The sequence below is a fragment of the Egretta garzetta genome, unplaced genomic scaffold (assembly GCF_000687185.1).
Source record: "Egretta garzetta isolate BGI_Z169 unplaced genomic scaffold, ASM68718v1 scaffold343, whole genome shotgun sequence".
NCBI classification, from domain to species: Eukaryota; Metazoa; Chordata; class Aves; order Pelecaniformes; family Ardeidae; genus Egretta; species Egretta garzetta.
The window spans coordinates 393,792-414,099 of NW_009259038.1; the positions used below are offsets into that span (position 1 = coordinate 393,792).

The following is a 20,308-nucleotide window of genomic DNA, read 5'->3' on the forward strand; positions in this document are numbered from 1 at the left end:
AGGCAGGATAGATTTGAAATGAATGCTTTGACAAACCGATTAAAGAAGTTGGAAATTCTTGTGCAATCTTGTGAGCAATAGCTACAGCCCACTCTGGATTAATTATTGACAGCAGATACGACTGAATCGTCTGCACAGTTTTAGTTGTTTCCTTGTTAACAACTGATGTATATCCAGTGTTTCTCATTTCAAATATTTTTGGTTTCAATCTTTTTTCAAAGACATGTCGAGCTGCAGACATGTGTAAGGTATCCAGTGAAACCTAGAAAAACATTAAAGTAGATTAAGAGTTGTCAGAAGTTCTATAGTGAGGCCAAAAGCATGCAAAAGAAAGACGAAAGCTCTTTTTTGTGTGTGGGAAAAAGAATAATTTTGAAATAAATCCTTTCAAGATGCTACTTTACCTTCATTAGTTTGGAAATCAACAGAAGTGTTGGAAAGGATTCCTCACTGAGCTCTGCAGCTGAAAGGAAAAAGAGAGCTGTCTAGGATGGTATCACAGTCCACTTGCAGCTTTCTCTATGAAATTAAGCACTTCCAGTTTACTGTTAGATGCAGTCCTCCATTGGGAGAGAAAGAATATAATTTTAATTATCCATGCTGGCCTGGGAAGTGGGATACGTGGATTAGTTTGCTCTTTGAGAGGTTCTAAGAAAAGAATTTGAGGACAGAATTCTGCATTGTATATATTGTCATAGCTCCATTGAAAGCCAATTACCTCACCAGTAGCAATTTGGGAGCAATTTGGGAGGTGCTTTCAGAAGTACTTGGGATGAAAACTGCATTAATAAAGAAATACAATTAATATAAAGTACATACTATAGAACTTTAAAGTTCACAGACAGCAGAGAAATGGAATCATACATATATCTAGCCATAAAAAATACTGAACCTACATATAATGTTCCAGAAACATTGTGCAGTTCTGAAGAATATCAGATGAAAAGGCAGTCTGGTTTGAGCAGCTGGAGATAAGGGAATCACATGTTCTAAAACATATTGGTGTTCTAGGTCTACAGGTGGAGAAATTCTTTTATAAGATTCCAAATGTTTGAGGAGGCTCAAAGCCTATGGGGGAAAAAAAAAAGAAAAATAAGAAAAACAAAAAGTAAGGAAAAAAGCCCCAAGATGACTATATTTCTCCCTGCTCCCCCAGTAAGCATGCCTAAGTCCTGAAGACCTATGTATTTTTGGAAGAGTTGGTACATCTCTCTATAGAGTTTTTACCCCTGCTACGGGGCACTGCTAAGAAACAGCCTAGAGATCACTATTCGTTGAATGCTATTTTCTGAATGAGACCAGTGTGGATAGACTCATTCAGTTAATTTCAGCAGACCTTTGAATAACTACACTAATAAATAGACAAAACAATACAGATGCCATTAGCAAGGTAACAGCAACATATTTGGACGTACCTGATTCAGCTGGATACTGGTGTTCTTTTCATCAGCATTTTGTATCACTTTCAGGACAATTTCAATAGTTTCATAGTCATAAGGATCAAGCTGTTCAAAATAACAATCTATTTTATAACATCTTATATGATTGTTTTTGTAAAAACATACAACTGATTTTTCCAGTTTTAATACCAACTCTATTGACCTGACACTGAAGAAACAGTATAAGACAGACTTCTCTATGAAGTGGAAGTCTTTTGTTTTAGTCCTAAATCCTAAAAAAATTGTCAGGATACTGCAGAAAGCCCAAACAGGAAATGATGAAAAGAAAAACCAAAAAAACCCCCAACAAAACCACCTCCCCAAGCCTAAAAAAACCCCGAAAACCCAACCAAATAAGAACCCCAAAGATATAATTTTTTTTGCCTGTATCTATTTTTAATGTAGCACTTTGAAATATTTCCAGTGTGCTATGATTTTTAGAACTGCCCTTTTTGTTTTATTATTTTCTGGTTGTTTTTTAAAGGAAGTGAGGAAGAAAGACTCTACCTGCCTTTAAAGAAAATTAGATACGTTGTTCTATTATATTTGTTCTAAAGAAGTAGAAAAATGAAACTTAACTTTTACATTCTTTAGCAAAATTGGAAAAAAGTCTTTTCAAATTTCTGTGGTATTATTAATCTGTCATTCAAGTGACATTGAAACTAGGTGCATACTTCAGGGATTCTTTTTGCTTGTTTTGATGTGTTGGTTTTTTTGTTTTGTGGGGGGTTTTTTGTTTTTTTGGGGTTTTTTTTGTTTTTTTTTTTACCTTGTACAGTATTCCACTGAGGCTAGTGATCAGGTCTTTTGTGCTTTTCAGAAGAGGAATTATTTCTAGTGCTCTAGCTAACAACGTGGAATGAGGTTGCTTCTCACTGTATTCTGCAGAGTCATGTTCAACGTGATTTGTATTAGCATTCTGGAGAAGAAGTGTTTCAATGCAAAGCTGCAGTGCGGCATCACTGTCCAGCATGAAAGTACTAGAAGAGGACAGAATATTATTTTGTCTGTGACCTTTGGTGTCATCAAGGTGCTTATTTCCTTATGAATAACTTCACCAGAGATCAGTATATATTCTGATTAATACTTTAAAAACAAACAAACAATTTGCATATTACATTAATTAGGATCTGTTTAAACTAAAATAGCTTTCAGTAGGCATGGTTATTATTACAGCAACAGTTAAACACAATTGATTTGCTTCAGTTATTACCTGCAGTAATTCAATATGAGATCTGTGTCTACTTTTGGATTTTGTACCAGCGTTCTTAGGAGTTCCTTCTTCCTTATTGGTGGTTGTCTAAATACAGTCTCAAAAGAAATCTGCAGATAAATAAACATTTTATCTTCTTCCCAGAGATGTCTTTCAGACAATATCAAGACTAATTCATTATATAGTTAACCTTTAATGTTTTCTTTAGTTTCAATTCAGAGATTTTCAGGGCAGGAAAAAGCAGTGCATTTGCTTACTATGCCCTGTGCCAAATAATACTTAAGCGCTTACAAGTTCTTTTATAGCACCCTCAATTATTGCATTTGTCAGTTTCTGAGGTTTATTTAAGCAGACAAGCAGAACAAAAAATTAAAAACAACCCCCCAACTTTCCTTATATTGGAATGGGAAATCTGTCTAAAAATCACAGTACAGCTCAGAATTTACTGACATCTAATCAGTTAATAAAACTCTAAAATAAGTAAAGAAAAAAAAAAAATCAGACTTACACCAAATTTGCCAAGTTGGATACCCCATTCTGCATCAGTAACCAATTCTTGGAATTTTTTTTTTTCTTCTGCTTCACCACATTGGTTAGCAAGCTGTACTCCAACCAGAGCTACTGCCTAAAAGGAGTGAGAGGGGAAGTGAACAGAAGTGTAATAAAACTGAAAATTGGGACTCCTAAGGTCTAAATCCTTAGAGGAACTTAAAACAATTCACAGATGATCATACAGCTGTGTAAAATGAAAACAAACCTCACAAAAGGTAGTATCAGGATTACCCCACCTCCTGAGTTGGCAGTTCAAAGCTACTTTAAAAATTAGTTTCATTCTCAAAAATGTTTTTAGTATTGTACTAGTGAAACTAATACAAAAGGTATATTTTAGACATCTTTTCTCCAAGTTTATGTCACTCTCCCTCCCCATTTCTTTGTTATGCTTTACTTCCCATCTGCCATTATATTTTAATAGATATATTTATTTATTCCTTCCATTCTTGCCAACTGCTGTCAGAGAACAATTTCTCCAGAATATAATATAGGTATAAATATGGTGGGACCCAAAATAAACCATTTCGAGCTTTGGAATAAGTCATGATGAGGTAACCTAATACTTGGACTTACATCACGATAACTATTCACAGCAACTGCCTGTGCATAATTCTATGCTGTGGTAAAGAGGGGAAGCTTCTCTCTCAGTGGCCTCCTAAATGAGGAACTTGTTCAAACAGCTGGGCCCTTAACAATGGCAAACTATTGCACTTCCATACAATATTGCTGACGTCTTTTTAAAAGGAACTCTAACATTCTCTATTGGCTGATGAAATACATTGCCTTGTGAATTTACCAAAACTTTTCTGTAATTTTGCCACGTATTGTTTATGACATCCCACAGCTTATTGAACATATCTTCCTTGGGCAAAATTGTGCAATAACCCAATGCTAGGTTCTGGTCTATGAGACGACAGTTGAACACCTGTGTTTTAGGGGAGAAAAAAAAAAAGTTATAAACTTTAGGAATGTATTTTAATAGGTCTCTTTATACAAAGTATAATACATAAAAAGTGCTCTGTAATTTAGAGGTATATTGGGCCTTTAAATTAGAGGGGGGGGGGGGAAAAGAATAAAAAGGCTTTTCAGGTAAGACAGTTAAAATCTAAATATACTGAAGTCAGTCCAAAAGTAACTTCCCTTGGTCTAAACTGCTTTAGAAGATGGTATATTGCAGGTTTTGCAGGTAGCTTTTTTTAAAACCTCCCCACAACTAGAAGCAGCCTACAAATCTAAAATGAAACCAGGATTGAAAATGCAGTAGAGAATACCTACAGATCATAAAGGCCATTATTGTAATTTAAGAGTCCTTAAAGGATCCCACAAAGATGAAGCTCCAATTATACATAAATTTTCAGGGAGAGTAACTAGTGTACAATCAAAGAGCCATAGTCCGTAAGCGGCTCAAGTACACCAGGGCTACCACCCGGGGCTGCCAACGTGGTGGTGTCTGTTCAAAGGCTCCAGCTCTGGTAGGGAGCGAGGCAGCTGGAACCGCAGAGGCCAATGCTGTCAGGCCATCCAGCCCACCCTTGCCCCATTCTGGTATTGAGACATGAGGCTGTGGAACCCAACCCCTTCACCTTCTCTATGGTTTTCCAAAGCATGTGATTTTTCCCAAATGTGTGGGTTTTGTGGTGTTTGGCCATAGGACAATTTCAGAATGGGCTTCTGCAATAGGAAGGGTAGCCCCTTTCTTGATAGGGCAGAAGAAAGGAGCTCACTCTTGCCCTTTTCAGAGCATTCTTACCTTGTGTAGTAAGGTCATGATAGTGGTCACAATTAATGAAGTACACTTCTGTTTCATAGCAATGAGAAAGCTTTTAGTTTCAGCTAGCATATTGCCATCATGTAGCTATTAAAAAAAAAAAAAAAAAGACAGCATGCTGTTAAAAAAAACCCCTAAGCCTTCAATTTCTCTTGTCATTTATAGCATAATAGGAGGTACTATAGTAATTGTATCTTCAGATTTATTTAAGGTCTTATAAAGATGTCTTCTAGGATTTCTGTTTCCCAGTGCTTTTGAACTGAGGAGTGTTTCTTGAAAATTCTACTTGTGACTTTTCCCACACTAACTAATGATAAAACAATGTGAAAAAACATAATAAACCATTATTAACATTCATTTTATTCCTGGCCTCCCTGCAGAGACCAGAAGTTTAGTTCTGAACATACTTTGCAAAGAGAAACAGAGGACCATGAGAAATAGGGAATAAACTACTAGCTCCTTTTACAAAATGACTCAATGTCTCATCAAGCAGTAGTAATTTTTAAAAGGTCATGGTGATAGCCTCTCCCATATCTATCAAATTCTTGCAGAACTATTCTAAACTTGCTAATAGTTAGTATACTTCTAAGACTTACTCTTGGCAAAATTCAGCATGTCCTTGCCATACCTTTTCACTCAGGGACAAATCCATGTTATTTGATATGCCATGCTGAAGACAGGATCCAAATGAACAGACTATTAGCCGCAAAGCTAACTCGCACTGACTGCACTCCATGAGGTTCTGTAGCACTGCACAGATGGGAGTTCTAGCTGGGAGTAGAAGGTTCTGTCCTGTGATGTATTTTGAAAACAAACAACCCCAGAAAATAATTAGTATATTTATATTAAGCATATTGTTCTTGGAATTAATATATTAAATTTCATTAAATTTATTCATTAAATTTATGACACAAGATCAGCCTTAGCTCCCTTTGAAACCTTACATTTTCAGGGCTTTTAATTTAATACAGACTTGCATTTTAGTTCAAAAACCAGAAGTTGGTCATCTCCTTCAAAAGGCTGTAATGGATCCTAGCTCATAGTAGTAGAACTTTTGTACTGAAATACAGGCTTTGAAAACATGCCCAAAATCACATGGCTGAATGGTAGCAATTACCATCCAAACTGGTGTCCTCTGGGCTGAACCAAGCTATCCCCCGAAAATATGGCTTTAAGTGGAACATCTAGGCACCTATTTAAAAAACTATGAGTTAGTCGTGCCTGCGTCCCTGTTTTCTAGTGGTCTGGTTTATACTTTTAGTGTGGTGAATCTGCCATCATGATACCTTTAACAAATGTGCAGTTTGCCAGGCTTGTAGAGTCCAAAGGATACAGCTTGTTCTCTGAAAGACAGACAAATACACGTCAGCAGTGTGCCATGATCTCAGCAACACTATGAAGCCTGAAAGCACCTTAGAAATATTATACTTCAGGGACAGTACATAAAATAAAGGCACATGAACTCTAAGAGCCAGGACTGCTATTTTTCACTGTGCCTAATCAGAAGTTATTTTATAGGGGGAATATCTTTTCAAATGCTCAAAGGAATACAAACCACCAGTTTGCACTAACTATTGTGTGTGCAAATCCCTTTGTCTTGGTAAGACAGTCAACATAAACACTTCATCTGTGAAGGTAATATGTCTATTCAAATCAATCAAATAAGCATATCCTTTATAGGTAGATTTAGCACTGTGCAACAGTATTTGCAGTTATATGCTTTTAAATACACTAATGACACATTAGGAAAGAAAGCATTTCCATCAAGAAGTATTAAAAAGAAATAATTCTAATATATTCAGTGCTGCTTTTAGAGAGCTGAAAGTGTCTTTTTTTTTCAGCACCCACAATGTTGTAGAGTTCTGTTTATAATACTTGAGATTTTCAAAAAGTTGTGTGTCTACGATGGTATATAATACAAGGTCAATCATTTTAGAATAAGCTGAAATTAATCTTGATAAAATCTGGTCTCCATTAGTGGCTACCAGAAGATGTCTAGAGAAGATCATAAGAACAGAGTAAGTTTATAGTAACACTTCTGCAGAGCGTTCTCCATGTCTTCGGGGATTTGTCATTCAGATTCAGACCAAAGTAATCTTTACATTCTATAGCCTCCCCCAATGGATATTTCCTCCATGAGCTTGTCTAATTGAGATTTGAGGTGATAATTTCCACAGATGTGCTGAATTACTTATATTGCTAGATAAAAATCAATATGAAACACACATTATATATTGACTCAATGTTCAGGAAAGCAAGTTTACCACAAACAGGCAGAAGAGAAGAAATAGTTTCATATGCAACTGGAAGAGCTATCTGTGGATCAAGAACTATCCCATCTTCATTAAAAAAGTCATCGTAAGTCCACTCTTCATAAGGATCTTTATCTCCTCCAAAAGATGTTGTCTAAATGAGAACATTGTCAGAAGTACACACAATAAGAACAGCAACTAATATGACTACTAACAAAGTAAGTGTTGCAAGAGGTTCCAGTTTTTGAATACAGGAATAGAACATGATCTTCTAATTGAAAATGGATTCTACTCTGCTACTTTTTGTTAAATGGCCAGTAGCATTAAACACATTTCCGACTTAGAGTGGCCACATTTCTCTTTAATGTTGCAGTTATTTAGTTGTACTGCCAAAATGGATTCTTAATTAATTTAATAGAGGCTTTCACAAACATTCTTGGCCAAATATTATAAGCAAACATTTTCCAAATGAATCATTTTTTAGAGAAATAACAGTCAGTGCATAAATATGCTTGCCTAGCCACTTCGATCTATTCCACTCAAACTGTAAGAGCCCATTCATTTCAAGTAGCCTAAAGCGCTGCTTGACCTGAACAAAGAACAAAGATGCTATTCAAGAACTTGATCCATCTTAAAGTTTTACAAAACTGTTGGGAAAGTCTTCACATAATGCATGCATTTAAAAATCAAACACTCCCTGCCATATTTTACCTATTTAAAATAACAAACCAACAACCTTTTTAAAAGTCAGCTCTCAATGCTCTCTAGCAGTCCTGGCAGCAGATACTCAATAAAATCACTAATATTTTCAGTCACGTTAGCAGGGTTTATTATACTTAAAGGTAAGTGGAGAATGCTACTTGTGCTTGTGCCACAGCTGCACTGCTTTTAGTACTCAAATTGGTTTACTCTTTACACTGAAGTACACATATATTCAGAGAAAATTTTATTTGTAGAGCTGTGTGGGGTTTTGTTGTTGTTTGCTTTTTAAATAAACTGATTAAATATTGCTGGAGAAATTGGAGAAAAAAATATATGCACAATGAACATTACTCAGTCATTACATGGATTAAAAAAATATATTTAAGTTAGCAGAAAATACCTTTGCTGTAAATCCATAGTTTTCTATTTGGCACTGTCTGTAAATTTCCTTGGCAGCCAAAGTATATTTACATAGTTCCAGAGAATCTAATAGCAAATCTGTAAAAATATTAATATTATTAGTATACTATGAATGGAAGTTTGCTATGTCCTATTAAAAGGAAACAATTTTTTGCAGCACTTATTTTTACAGAGGCATATATGGAAATTAACTTTGTTTTCATGTTTATTAAATATTATTTGGAAAGTTGGATTCCCAACATGAACACATATAAACGATAATAGTAATTACCTGGGCTACATACTGTGGCTGCTTGGCAAGCCATTTCATAAATAACTGCTGGAAGATTCATATCTTTAGGAGTGATCATTGGAACATCAGCTCCCAACATATGACAAAGCCTTTGACATGCTGAAAACAGCAGCTTCCCTGTTTCTTCATTACAGTGATTTTCATAGGACTCCCTATTTAGAAAAAAAAAAATTATGTTAAAAATAAAAAAAAAGTAGTCCTTAGGGCTTTTACCTAAGGCCACATTCTGTTCTAACTATGTAATTATCTTTTACTTATTTCACCTATATTACTTACTGCAATTAAAACTTCTGTGACTGAAGTGAAAATATACAGTGGAGCTTACCTTAGAGATATGTACCAAAGCGCACAGAACATGTCAATAATAAGAAATGTACTTAACATTTTCATCTCCTGTCTTTTGGGGGGGAGGCGGTAGTAAGTTTAAATTATCTGACAACCTAAGCACAAGGCAGAGACCACCTAGAGACCATGACGTAGTATGTGTAGTCAGGGTACAACAGTTTTCTTCTACCTGTGTAAGCCGAGAAGCTCTCGTAATGGTTATTTAATACTGTGCCTTACTTATCTCTCACTATAAAACCGTAGGGAATATTTTTGTTTAGCAATCATGTTATGGCAAAAACCAATAGCAATTTTCAGAGACAACTTAACCCTACACTTAATATTGCATACAAACAACGTAAGCATATTGCTTAAACATTTTATAGAAAAAACCCACCTTTCCTTTGCTCTACATCTACTTACTTCTCAAAGTATCAGAAATAGTACAGAAAAGCCCATTAAAAGTTATAATCTTCAAAACATCTGCAGTTTTACCTGCATATCTTTACAGCATCTTCAACTTTTCCAGCATCTAGCGCTCTCAAGGCCAGTTTTTCTCCCAGTTCTTGCTCTGACCTTTGCAGGAGCAAAGCCAGTTTATATAAGCTTGATTCAGTAGAACGGTTCTTGGTTTTACCATCTGCTGAATTACAATTCATTGTTTGTGCTTTTCTAGGCTTTGACAGAGATCTGACAGTTTCATAAGCTTTTATGTGCTTCTCAAGAAGCTTAGACATCAGTGAAGGATTCCTAAATTCTTCGACTGAAAGAAAGATATCAAAATCTTCCTGCAACAAAACAACATTATATATTTGTATTCTTGTAACTTTCTTTAAAAATGTTGGGGGCTTTGTTTATTAAAATGTTTTTATTTCTTGTTTCATTCTCAGAGGAATACTCTAGAGCTTCAGCACAAAGTTGACTTTATTAGTTTCTACCAATTACTGATTTATGTAATAAATTACGAGAATTTTGCTAGGCAGTAGGTAAGCAAAATAAAAAAACCCCTGAAGGATACTGTGTGCTCAAATGCTGTATTAAATAATTCAAGTTTACAAACCATAGTAAGACCTTAATACCATATTACAGTACTCCATCATGAAATCTTTGAAGTGTTAGCAATTAAGACTTTTGGAAGAGTATCTAATTTTCTGGTTTAAATGGACAACTGAGTTCTAGTAATCGGGAACTTTCCCAGGCACTATTTAAATTGCTAGATTAGCCTTAGAATCTCTTTGAAGTCAATGATAAAAACAACTTTTGCACATAAGTTCTAAATACAATTAATTTTTAATATCATCCATGCTATAAGAACAATTGGAATAATTACAGTAAATCAAAAGCAATTTGAAACTATAAAGATACCTACCTGCAGAGTAGCAAGCGTTTCAAACATTTTTAGGTTTGCTTCACATTCATCTTTCTTCAGAGGATTGTCTGTTGCAGGACAAAACCAGTTACTTCCTGACTCCATTTACAAAGAAAACGTAGGATTTTTAAATTGTAGCTTACCTTTTTGAATGCTGAACAGGAATTTAAGGATTTCCACGAGTGTCTTAGTCATAAACATTTGTGTTTTGTGCTGCAGGAAAGGAAGAGGTTAATGTTTTGGTCAAAGTGTTGCCAGTAACAGACAGTGATCCTCGGGCTTCCACTCTATTAAAATACTATGCAATGGTCTACAAACATCTTAAGCAACAATTCTTAAGCCTAAGATAAAACCAGCTGAAAAGCAAGGGAACATAAAGTTATTGTAAAACCGCATCCTTTAGAGAAATAGCAAATATTTTGTAGCTGTAATTTTGTATGTACTCCACACAGTCTGTTGCCTCTCACAGGAGTTTGCAAAATATCCACCCTTCTCCCTTTGTTCTTCCTTCCCTTACCCAGAATAACTCCCTAAAACAAGTGTTAACAGAAATTCTCTTCTGTGGTTGCAAGACGGTAATGTATACTGTCAACTGTGAAGCTTCAACCCACTTTGGTGCGTGGCAAAACCACACCTACAGTTTTTAAATAGATGTTTTCCAAGCAGCTAAAGAAGGAACTGGAAAGCACATAGGACTAGAGGTATAATAATGCAGCAGAATTTATAAATTATTAATTGAATTCAGATAACCATGCCACTGTGTGGAGATGCCTCTAAAAATAACACAAATAATTGTATAATATACAGAATCAGAATAAAATCAAGCTGGAAGAGGCTTCAAGAGGTTACCCAGTCCAATCTCTTGCTCAAAGCAGGACCAGTTCATTATCTCTTTTTGCTGAAGAGACTGTTTTTACATTTGCATCCCCTAGTTTTTTTTTAAGCATCTGGGTAAGAACAGTATTTAGAATAATTTGTGCACACACTTTATGATGTGAAATTACTTGGTACCTCTTCAGAATTATCTGCTTTATTCTGTAATACCAGTGTTCCCCATACAGTCAATCTCTCAGCAACTTTCTCAGCTTCGGGAAGAGTCAGAGATTTTAACAAAGTCAGAGATTCTTCTCCCTGAAGAGCGGGGGGAAAAAAAAGTACACCAGAAATAATCAAAAGAAAAGGGCATTTGCTTCTGGAAAAGCTAAGATATGTGTAATCCCTTGCTTTGATACAATGGTTGTATGACGTCTAATTGGGTAAGATTAATCTTCTGCTGATGAACTTCAAATCTCTTTAGAAAATACATTTACTGTGACACAACTTCCTTAAACTCCCTGAATAGTTTTTACTAAATCTATGAGGCTTTCAGCAAAATCTATGTGCTTACTCATTACTCACTAAGGGTTATAACAGGCAAATTAAAATGCAGTTTTGTTCATTGGCGGTTATGCAACATTTTTAAAACAGTATGATTATCAAGAATACCGTGGGCTAATAAGGCAGAACAAATGTTAACATGAGTAACACTATTTTGCAAAGGAGTTAATTTGATTCCTTTAATCAAGAAGCGTCTTTTTCTTCAGGTCAGAGAGATCCCAATATCATAACTAGGGACAACCACATGGTATAAAGGTTTTCACACCTACTATAATGTAGCAAGTGAAGTTAAGTGTTTCTAGTAAGAACATCAATGTAATTTAAAGATAACAGTTTTTTTGCTAAACTGGGACTTGAAATTAACTTGGAAGAAAACTTCATACTAATAAATAAACATTGAACACCCTGTAAGACAAGACAAACATTCAGGTGCTCTCAGTACTAAAGGAGCAGGTCTGTACTCGTGTAGTAGTGGAAAGAAATCTTTTTCTTTGTTGTTGTTCTTGGCAAGAAAGCAGCTTGCCCAAAACCAACTCTAGCAAAAACAGTACGTGAAAATATGCAGAGACTTCAATTCCAAATTGGTCTTGTATATTGTGGGTCATAATTTTCATCCTTTTTTGCCACAAAGAAAGGATGCCTCATGATGTTTAAAACTCTGACAAAGGTCTCATTTTCAATGCTCAGTATAGGCAGTTATGTATAAAATTAATAGAACTGTAATAACCCCCCCCAATATATAAACCATATATATATCAGCAAGTAGTATAACTTGTCCCTGTTTTGAAAATAGGCCTTGGTGTCTCTAAATTCTGAGATCAACTGACATGAAGTATTTTCGTACCCTTTCTTTGTCAATCAGGTCTATCATCCTCAGAATGTAGACTTCCACAGTGGGCAACATATATGCTGCTACAATTTTCAAAGCATCCTCCAAAGAAGTAGGGGTATCTTGTTTAAGAATGTATTTCGCTAGCCTCTGTAAGAAGAGAACAGGTATGGACTTTAGTTTGTTGATGTATAGTATAACAAAGGAAGTAATTTTTACACACTACTACTGCATTGTAATTGTACAACTCATAGCAAGCAAGTTACCAGGAAGTTTGAAACTTTTGTCTAGACAAAACTTGACTAAAGCATAATTGGGAGAAGATTGGGCTTGGGGGAAGAGAATTATCCTGGGAACTCTCAAAATTCAAGGGACTTATCTGGCTCCACAGCATAGCAAGGAACTTTTACAGAAATACTCATGTTTTCTCCCTAATAAAGGGGAGATGGTAAAAAAAAAAAATTAAAAAAAAAATAAAAAAATCACCAACTATTGTTCATTATGACCTTAGGAAAAACATGATCTGAAGTCTTGAGAGGACTTAGCCTTCCATTTTGTTAGTTTCCTCTTTTCTTTCCTGCCCCCCTCTACAGAAAGTACTATACTACCAATGCTGCGCTAATCAGGTTGGACTAAGCTAATCCTCTAATTCTTAAAAGAGTGGGCTTTCAGGCAAAAAAACCACGTCCCAACAAGACAAGAAAAATGGGTATTGATAACAAGTGGGAGCTACCAGTTGCAAATATTTGGTGAAAAATCTGGCTTATAATAGCCCATGAAAATACATTCAGGTAAGCGTAGGGATTTGTGTTTAATAGAAATAAGAGTAATTCTGGTCACTTACCATTATCATCTGCTTGTCCTTTAAAAGATTAGTATCTCTTATCCCATAGGCTCGCAAAAGTTTCTTCATCTCCATCAGTCGGTAGCTTTCCTGCAATAACTTTACTCTATGGACAAATTAGACTTTTTACAATGTATTTGCTGCCTACAGCTGTATGATTTAATCATCACACCACATGAGATACACAGTATTCCTCCCCCAAATCCCAGAATTCTAATTGAAAGTACATGCAAAACTGAGGGGTAGATTGTGGATGGTGCCTTACTTGACATGATTCATCTCCAAATGCTGTTTTACCAGCTCCTCCACTGCTGCACTCCATGGTACCATAGCACCATGCATTATCTGTAGAACTGCATCAAATTTCAGCTATAAAAGGAACACAAAGAGCTTATGTTTCAAAATAAGTTACAAGGTAATCTCCCAAAGTATTGTTCATATGTGGTTGATTTATTTAGGCAAGCATTTTATTTCCTGGCCCAGTCTCCACTTGCATAAAGGGAATTCATTATCATAATATGATGTGTCAAGTTAGGTTAGAAAATGCTTGTAGTAATTTACAACACTGTGGAGCCTGAATTTCATACATATTAAAATTGGTGAGTTTTCCATGTGGTGACAACAAAACTACAATTAAATTTTCAAGCAAGGAATGTCACTTGGGAGAAGATTACTAAGGCAGAATAAAAAGACAGCATACTATTCATTCCTCCTCATACCACTCATGTAAAAATGCACTCATATGCTTATGTAAAATGATGTGTTTCATTCTGAACTGATGTGTTAGAGCCACTTGATGCTGATTTCATAAGATATACTTACATCTGTATCAGAGATGCAGCCAATGACAGCTATTGCCTTTGCCTCCCATGCAGTTTCAAATACTGAAGTAGACCGTGTACGACAACGTTCTAGCAAATCCTGTATATTTTGATAAAGATTATTAGGATATTTGAATTCAGAAAACATAGGAATATAATATAAACAAAAATTAAAAGCTTTTTGGACATTATGGGACAGATTTGGCTGTCTTCCCAGATTTGGCTGTCTTCCCTTATATCTGTCCATGCTTTGTTACTGAAATATTAACTATCAGTATGTTCACTGACAGGAAATCTGGTCCTAAAATTAAAGTTTAAATAAAAATGGTCATCAGATTTGTTTTCTGCTTACTCACATTTAAACAGCTTCCTTCAAAAGGTAGAAAATATGGATACCTTTATATACTGTAGAAGTAGTTCATCCTTTTGTAGGTTATGTTCACACAGGTAGGGTTTTATAAACTTCTCCAAAATGGAAGGGACGAGCTCTGGTGCCAAAATTTTATCAAACATGCGAAACACAATAGTGGTTGCGTTTTCCTGGGCAGCAAGTAGAACAATACCATGTTAGAACATCACACATGTTAGTACATGATCCTTTACATCTCTAATAAATAATTCAACATCCAGTGTCCACTGAAATCATTTGAATGATTTCAAGGACTAGCATTCCTCTTTAGCTCAAATAAAAGCTTTATTTTACAAAGCCCCTTATTGCTCACTTGTACTTCTAATTTCTCTGTTGCTAATGCTTGCTCCGCAATATATGATTGCTGATGAATAGCAAATCATGGAGTTTAAGCCATACCTTCTCATAGTATCTTGTCACGTTATATATTTATACACATGGTTGAAACAAAATTTATAACATGACATATCAAATAGTCTTAGCAGCTTAGGAACACAAGTTTAACCAAGCAATCCCTCGGGTTCCTCTTTTGTCTGACTTTAAATCACATGTTACAAGATTTTTCCCCTTCTCAGCACAATCCGCTACTCAAAAGCACTTTTTGAAGTGTCTGCAGAATTACCTTTTCAAAATCACAGAGTGCCAATCTGCAGTTATATTTTCTGTACAGATTTATCAGTTCTTGCAAGTCATTTACCAGCTTCTTTAACCTATGTACCTCTTCACAGTCACTACGTCTCTGAAACAGTGTTTAGAAGTGAAACATTAGAAGACTTGCTACAATCTTCAAGACCATTAAAGGGCTCTCATAAACAGGAAGAAAACAAGTTATTCTCCACATATCTGGTATAACACAAGGGTAGTTGACTTACAGTGCAGCAAGGAAGATTCTGGTAAGATATTAGGAAAAGATTCTTTCTAAATATAAAGACAGCAATGCACTAGTAGAGCCTGTATAGGGAAGAGGGGCGAGCATTTCATTCACTGAAAGTCTTAAGGACAGGTTAAGACAAATGGCTAGGAACAATGTACCTACAGCTGACATTTGCTCTGTAGTCAGAACCCTATTGTTCATGCAATATCCCAAGAAACCCCACAATTTTTGATGCCTTGCAATCTTGAAATTTTTATGAATCTACATGCTGAACTGTTACCTTTATACAGCATACAACAAAGAAAGTCAAGCACGTGTTGAAAGTGGGACTTAGAGTAAATTTCTCTTCTTTTCACTATGCACTTTGAACACAGGATTCAGAAGTTTAAGACAGCAGATCTAAACTAGCATAGAATGTCAATGTTTCCAATTTTTAAAATGCACAGCTGGTTAGCTTTAAGCTTTCTCTCTCTCCACTTTCATGCTACCACTTTTATAAACGTTAGTATACCTAGGAGATATAACATACATACATAATTTATTTGTGTTTGCACAAAGTGAGTATTCATAACCTTACAGCTAGCTGATTTTTAATACCTGTTTTCTCCAGGCTATAACAGAAGGTTAATTGCAATTGATGTCCAAAAGTTTTGATGGAGATGAGACATGTTTTTAATTTAAATTCATATGGAGTATCTTTAGTGAAGTTTAAGTGTTTTGTAGTACTCAGGCTTATATGTGTAGTACAGAATATTCAATAATATTACTCATGTTTAGACTATTAATACATCTGTTAAAGGGTATTAATGTTACACTGACTTTTTTTTTTTTAAAAATCTTCAAACCCAAGAAGATTGGAACTCAGTTCTTTCCTTTTGAACCTGCTTTAGCAGGAGGGTTGGACTAGATGATCTCCTGAGGTCCCTTCCAACCCTTGCCATTCTGTGATTCTGTGTGATTCTGTGATTCTTTCATGGAATTAAGTCAGTCTTCACCAGAACCATTAGTGACTTAATTATCATCCATTTCAACTCTAGCACAGAGCATATGTTCTAAAGGCTCTTAATAGCAAATCCTTATATTTGCTACATTTCTTACCAAAGGAATCCACTGGCCAAAAGCTGTCAGTCCCATTTCACCTTGATTTTTACTTGTAAAAAAAACCTCTGCCAATTGGAGTCCATTTTCTGGCCAATTTGCCTGTTCAAAATAATCAATATTAGCAAACTATATTATACACATAGAAATACAAGACAGGCAAAGTTTCTGCAGTATGACTTACCTTATCAATTAATTCAAGGTTTCGAGCACCTTGTTCCAGCCATTTTGCTAATATTTTCTGAAAAAAATACAGTCATAAGAAGAGTTATGCTATCTATCAAAGCAAAATTTGCCATTAGAAATTTGTTTTAGAAGAAATAATTTAAATTTAAAAATAGGGAAAAGAATTATTTTAGAAGATAGAGGAACAAGGTTCTGACACTCAAAAATAAAAGTCTGTAGGTCTGACTATAAAATTATCTTAGCCTGAGAAAGTTACATTTTGCGTTTATTAAGTCAGTCTTACCTGTCCATTTGGCACAACTCTTCTTAAGAAAGGGATCACAACATTTTTAAGCCACAAACATAGTTCCTTCAAAGGAGCAGTGAAATGGATGGTACTAAGCAAGTTCTCCAGCATTTTCTCATCAAAGCTGCTTTCAAAATCTGCCTAAAATATTTAAACAGAACAATTACAGATATATGGAGTAAATGTTTATCTGATATTTTGTAAGACTTTCACTAATAGGAAGAAGCAATAGATTTCACAAACACAAAGAGAAAATCTCAGTAATCATAGATAAGAATTTAAAAAGAACATAGCCCTGCTCAGAAAAACTAGAGCTTGGTCTTCTTAAACATGACCTAATTTGCAAATTACAGGGGCAGGATCATGTCCTATTACTTTAGGACTTGCTCTATAGTTCTGTCTTACTAAGAATACAGCAGACATGGACCTGAAAGTCCTGCACTAAAGAATATAATAGCCCATAGCCGCTCTTATGAATGTGTCATGAGAGCAAGGAGTCTATGTGATTATTTTTAAAGGAATTTAAGGTAGCCAGCAAATATCCACTTAAAAATTCTGAGCTGCGCTAGCAAGAAAGTGAATGGAACATTGTAAACACAACCAAATAAATCAAAGCATTGTCAGCTCTCAGACCTAGAAATATGTGTTCTGACATCAGAAATATCAGTTTACTCTTAAATCGATAAGAAGTTCGGCCTTCTAAGGAGCTAGGTGAACAGGTAATCATTGTGATAGTAGATGAGATTCTGCCATAGACCTTTGCTTCTTTGAAGAGCTGTTTCATAACCACATTGGTCTGACTCTTTTAAATAAGGCTGGAAAATTTAAGACACTTAACATCCTCCATAGATAGCAAAGAGATGTCTATGCTATCTCACCTGATGCCTAAGCCAGAGGTACTGTGCACAAGATAAATTTCCTTCTTCTAGCTGAAAAAGGATGTGCTTGAAAATGTCTTCATTATTCAAGAATTCTGTCCAAGCAATACCACTAGAAGCGAGAGGAGAAAAAGAAACTCTGTTATTGATATATATCAGTATTAAAGGAGTTGAGGGGGGGAGAACCTCAAACCTTTTCTAGCTGGTACTATATGCTGTAAGAGACAACGCTAGTGTTAGATTGTGTGTGCATAAAATCGCACCCCCTCCTATATATGTTAAATTAAAAAAAAAATAAATCTATACAAGATAGCAGATATGCGACAGATAATACATGTTTTCAACATACAGAATAACTCAACCTCTCTGCATTCTCCTTTCTCCACAGTAGAGGATGGGAAACTTCAGGAAGAGAAGGAAAGGTTTAAAGTTTAATGAACCCAAATTAAAATGGAAAAAAAAAAAGCGAACTTGATTTCAATGGCACATATTTAACCATTACAGTTAAATTTACTTTAAATCTTAACCAAACAAATAGAAACAAACCTGAATTTCTCTAGTCCAAAAGCTCCATAAAAAGTTGTAAGCCTTGCCTGAGCTCTCAATACCTGAATGCAGAAAAGAGATTTAAGATCAATATCTCACCAAACAGCGATACTACATGGTTAGAATAACCATCACAAACAGGAAGAATTGAGGAAAATAAAGACTTTTCAATAATTTCAGCTAATTACATATGTAAGTTCATTTAATAAAGCATTATTCCAAAATTCCAATTGTGTAAACACTTTACACTGATTCTCCTTGAGGCCTGTCCAGTATACAATAAGACTGAATAAGAAACAAAATTAAATACCTAAAAGGCACTTAAGAAAGCTTCTTTCTTCAATTTCTGGAGCATCTGAAAATGAATCTTTCTATGACTGAAGGAATCTCTTATTTCGGAAACCTGTCATTACTGTGGTTCTCTTTCATACTATAAAATATAGTCTCGTTTAGGCTTTTAAAAAGTTCAACAGTAGTTCAGTTTTTAAAACTCTACATCATACTTGTTTATCATATGATACTGCAGATTAAGAAGTTTGTCCTCACCTCAGTTATGGATACAGGAGCCACATCAGATGACGGAGCAATAGTTCTATCATCCTTCTTCAAGATCTGAAACAAATACATGAAATGGTTTGGCTGACAAATCAGTACATACAGAACATGCCAGACAGTACTATGAATTTAATAAATTTCATTTAATATGAGCAGAAACTTAGTACCTCTGTAAACTGCAGTCTTTATTTTACAATGTTAGACTCTGATTGGAATTCTACAGGTATGCAGGATCAGAAAGATAATATGTATCTCTCTGATTCTGTTTGATAAGGCAGGAAAGACTAAAATAATGAAAACAAAAAAGGTGACATATTTTGAGCTTTTAGTCCTGAAATTAATATTTAAAAGCTGCTTAAGAAGACTACTACTCAAAACTGAAACCTGCTTTCTGATGTGAAAATAAATAATACTGTAAACTCTTTTTTGCCCTTACCCAATAGCAAGAACAAGGGTGGAACAAGCCTTGCTGCTTCTTCATGTTTGGTAACATACAATTTTTAATGCATTTACTTTTTGAATGACTGGAACTGGTTTGAAGATGTCCCCCCTGTCAAGCTGTACAGAAACATGTAATAGGAATGGACGAGTATAAGCAATTTAAACAAATAAAATCCCTTACTCTGACTTTAGCATAGTTCAACATTTCTTGAGTGGTTTCATACAGTGGCCACGGAGCATTTATGCAGTAATCCACAACAAATTGGCTATCCTGTTTGCATAAGGAAACAACTGAAATTAATTCCAAGCTCCTTTAAAATTTGAATTACTTTATTAGAGAAAGTGGGTAGAAATAAAAACATACCTGAATTTTTTGCAAATTTTCTTTGGCTTCATGCACAAGATCCAGCCAGACTTCGTGACCATAACTCCCAACAGAAGCTGAAGCTAGTTTCTCTAAAATGGTGTTTGCTTTCACTTTGTATACAAGCTGTTTAAAAAAAAAAAAACCAAAACCCAAAAAACCCCATTTTTCTGTTTGATGCAATTAAGTTTTAAGAAGTCTTCAACTGAAAACTCTACACTTTTGTTTACAATGCTTTTGAGATAATGTGTGTCCATGTACATTGAATGATTTCATTAAAGAAATGGATTACCAATTAGTCCCTAGCAATTATGGTAACTTTTCATCTCACCAGCTAAGCCTGTTTTTTTATATTAAACAAATCAAAACAAAAAAGCAGAGGGAACATTGAAATTGCATTATTTGAATAAATCAGTTAATGAAGCCATACTACATGTTAATAAATGCATGTGAAAATTATCTTTCTTTT

The 20,308-nt window shown here is 35.1% G+C and overlaps 1 protein-coding gene across 11 annotated transcripts in view; it reads right to left on the reverse strand.

Moving 5' to 3' along the window:
• Positions 1–20,308, reverse strand: part of KNTC1 (kinetochore associated 1) — a 45,759-nt gene that overhangs the window by 16,205 nt on the left and 9,246 nt on the right. For all 11 annotated transcript variants that reach the window (XM_035890444.1, XM_035890442.1, XM_035890439.1 and 8 more), the window contains 32 exons: positions 19,840–19,965; positions 19,657–19,746; positions 19,026–19,091; positions 18,480–18,541; positions 17,934–18,045; positions 17,053–17,196; positions 16,768–16,824; positions 16,584–16,685; positions 15,234–15,350; positions 14,599–14,742; positions 14,204–14,302; positions 13,647–13,750; positions 13,382–13,487; positions 12,553–12,687; positions 11,343–11,462; positions 10,475–10,544; positions 10,332–10,399; positions 9,458–9,750; positions 8,618–8,790; positions 8,327–8,424; positions 7,237–7,378; positions 6,259–6,315; positions 5,601–5,764; positions 4,955–5,059; positions 4,001–4,129; positions 3,161–3,277; positions 2,653–2,762; positions 2,209–2,419; positions 1,416–1,505; positions 897–1,068; positions 405–463; positions 48–262 (listed from right to left, as the gene is read on the reverse strand). In XM_035890444.1, coding sequence (XP_035746337.1) covers positions 48–262; positions 405–463; positions 897–1,068; positions 1,416–1,505; positions 2,209–2,419; positions 2,653–2,762; positions 3,161–3,277; positions 4,001–4,129; positions 4,955–5,059; positions 5,601–5,764; positions 6,259–6,315; positions 7,237–7,378; positions 8,327–8,424; positions 8,618–8,790; positions 9,458–9,750; positions 10,332–10,399; positions 10,475–10,544; positions 11,343–11,462; positions 12,553–12,687; positions 13,382–13,487; positions 13,647–13,750; positions 14,204–14,302; positions 14,599–14,742; positions 15,234–15,350; positions 16,584–16,685; positions 16,768–16,824; positions 17,053–17,196; positions 17,934–18,045; positions 18,480–18,541; positions 19,026–19,091; positions 19,657–19,746; positions 19,840–19,965 — 3,857 coding nt within the window. The remainder of the gene's footprint in view (positions 1–47; positions 263–404; positions 464–896; positions 1,069–1,415; positions 1,506–2,208; positions 2,420–2,652; positions 2,763–3,160; positions 3,278–4,000; positions 4,130–4,954; positions 5,060–5,600; positions 5,765–6,258; positions 6,316–7,236; positions 7,379–8,326; positions 8,425–8,617; positions 8,791–9,457; positions 9,751–10,331; positions 10,400–10,474; positions 10,545–11,342; positions 11,463–12,552; positions 12,688–13,381; positions 13,488–13,646; positions 13,751–14,203; positions 14,303–14,598; positions 14,743–15,233; positions 15,351–16,583; positions 16,686–16,767; positions 16,825–17,052; positions 17,197–17,933; positions 18,046–18,479; positions 18,542–19,025; positions 19,092–19,656; positions 19,747–19,839; positions 19,966–20,308) is intronic.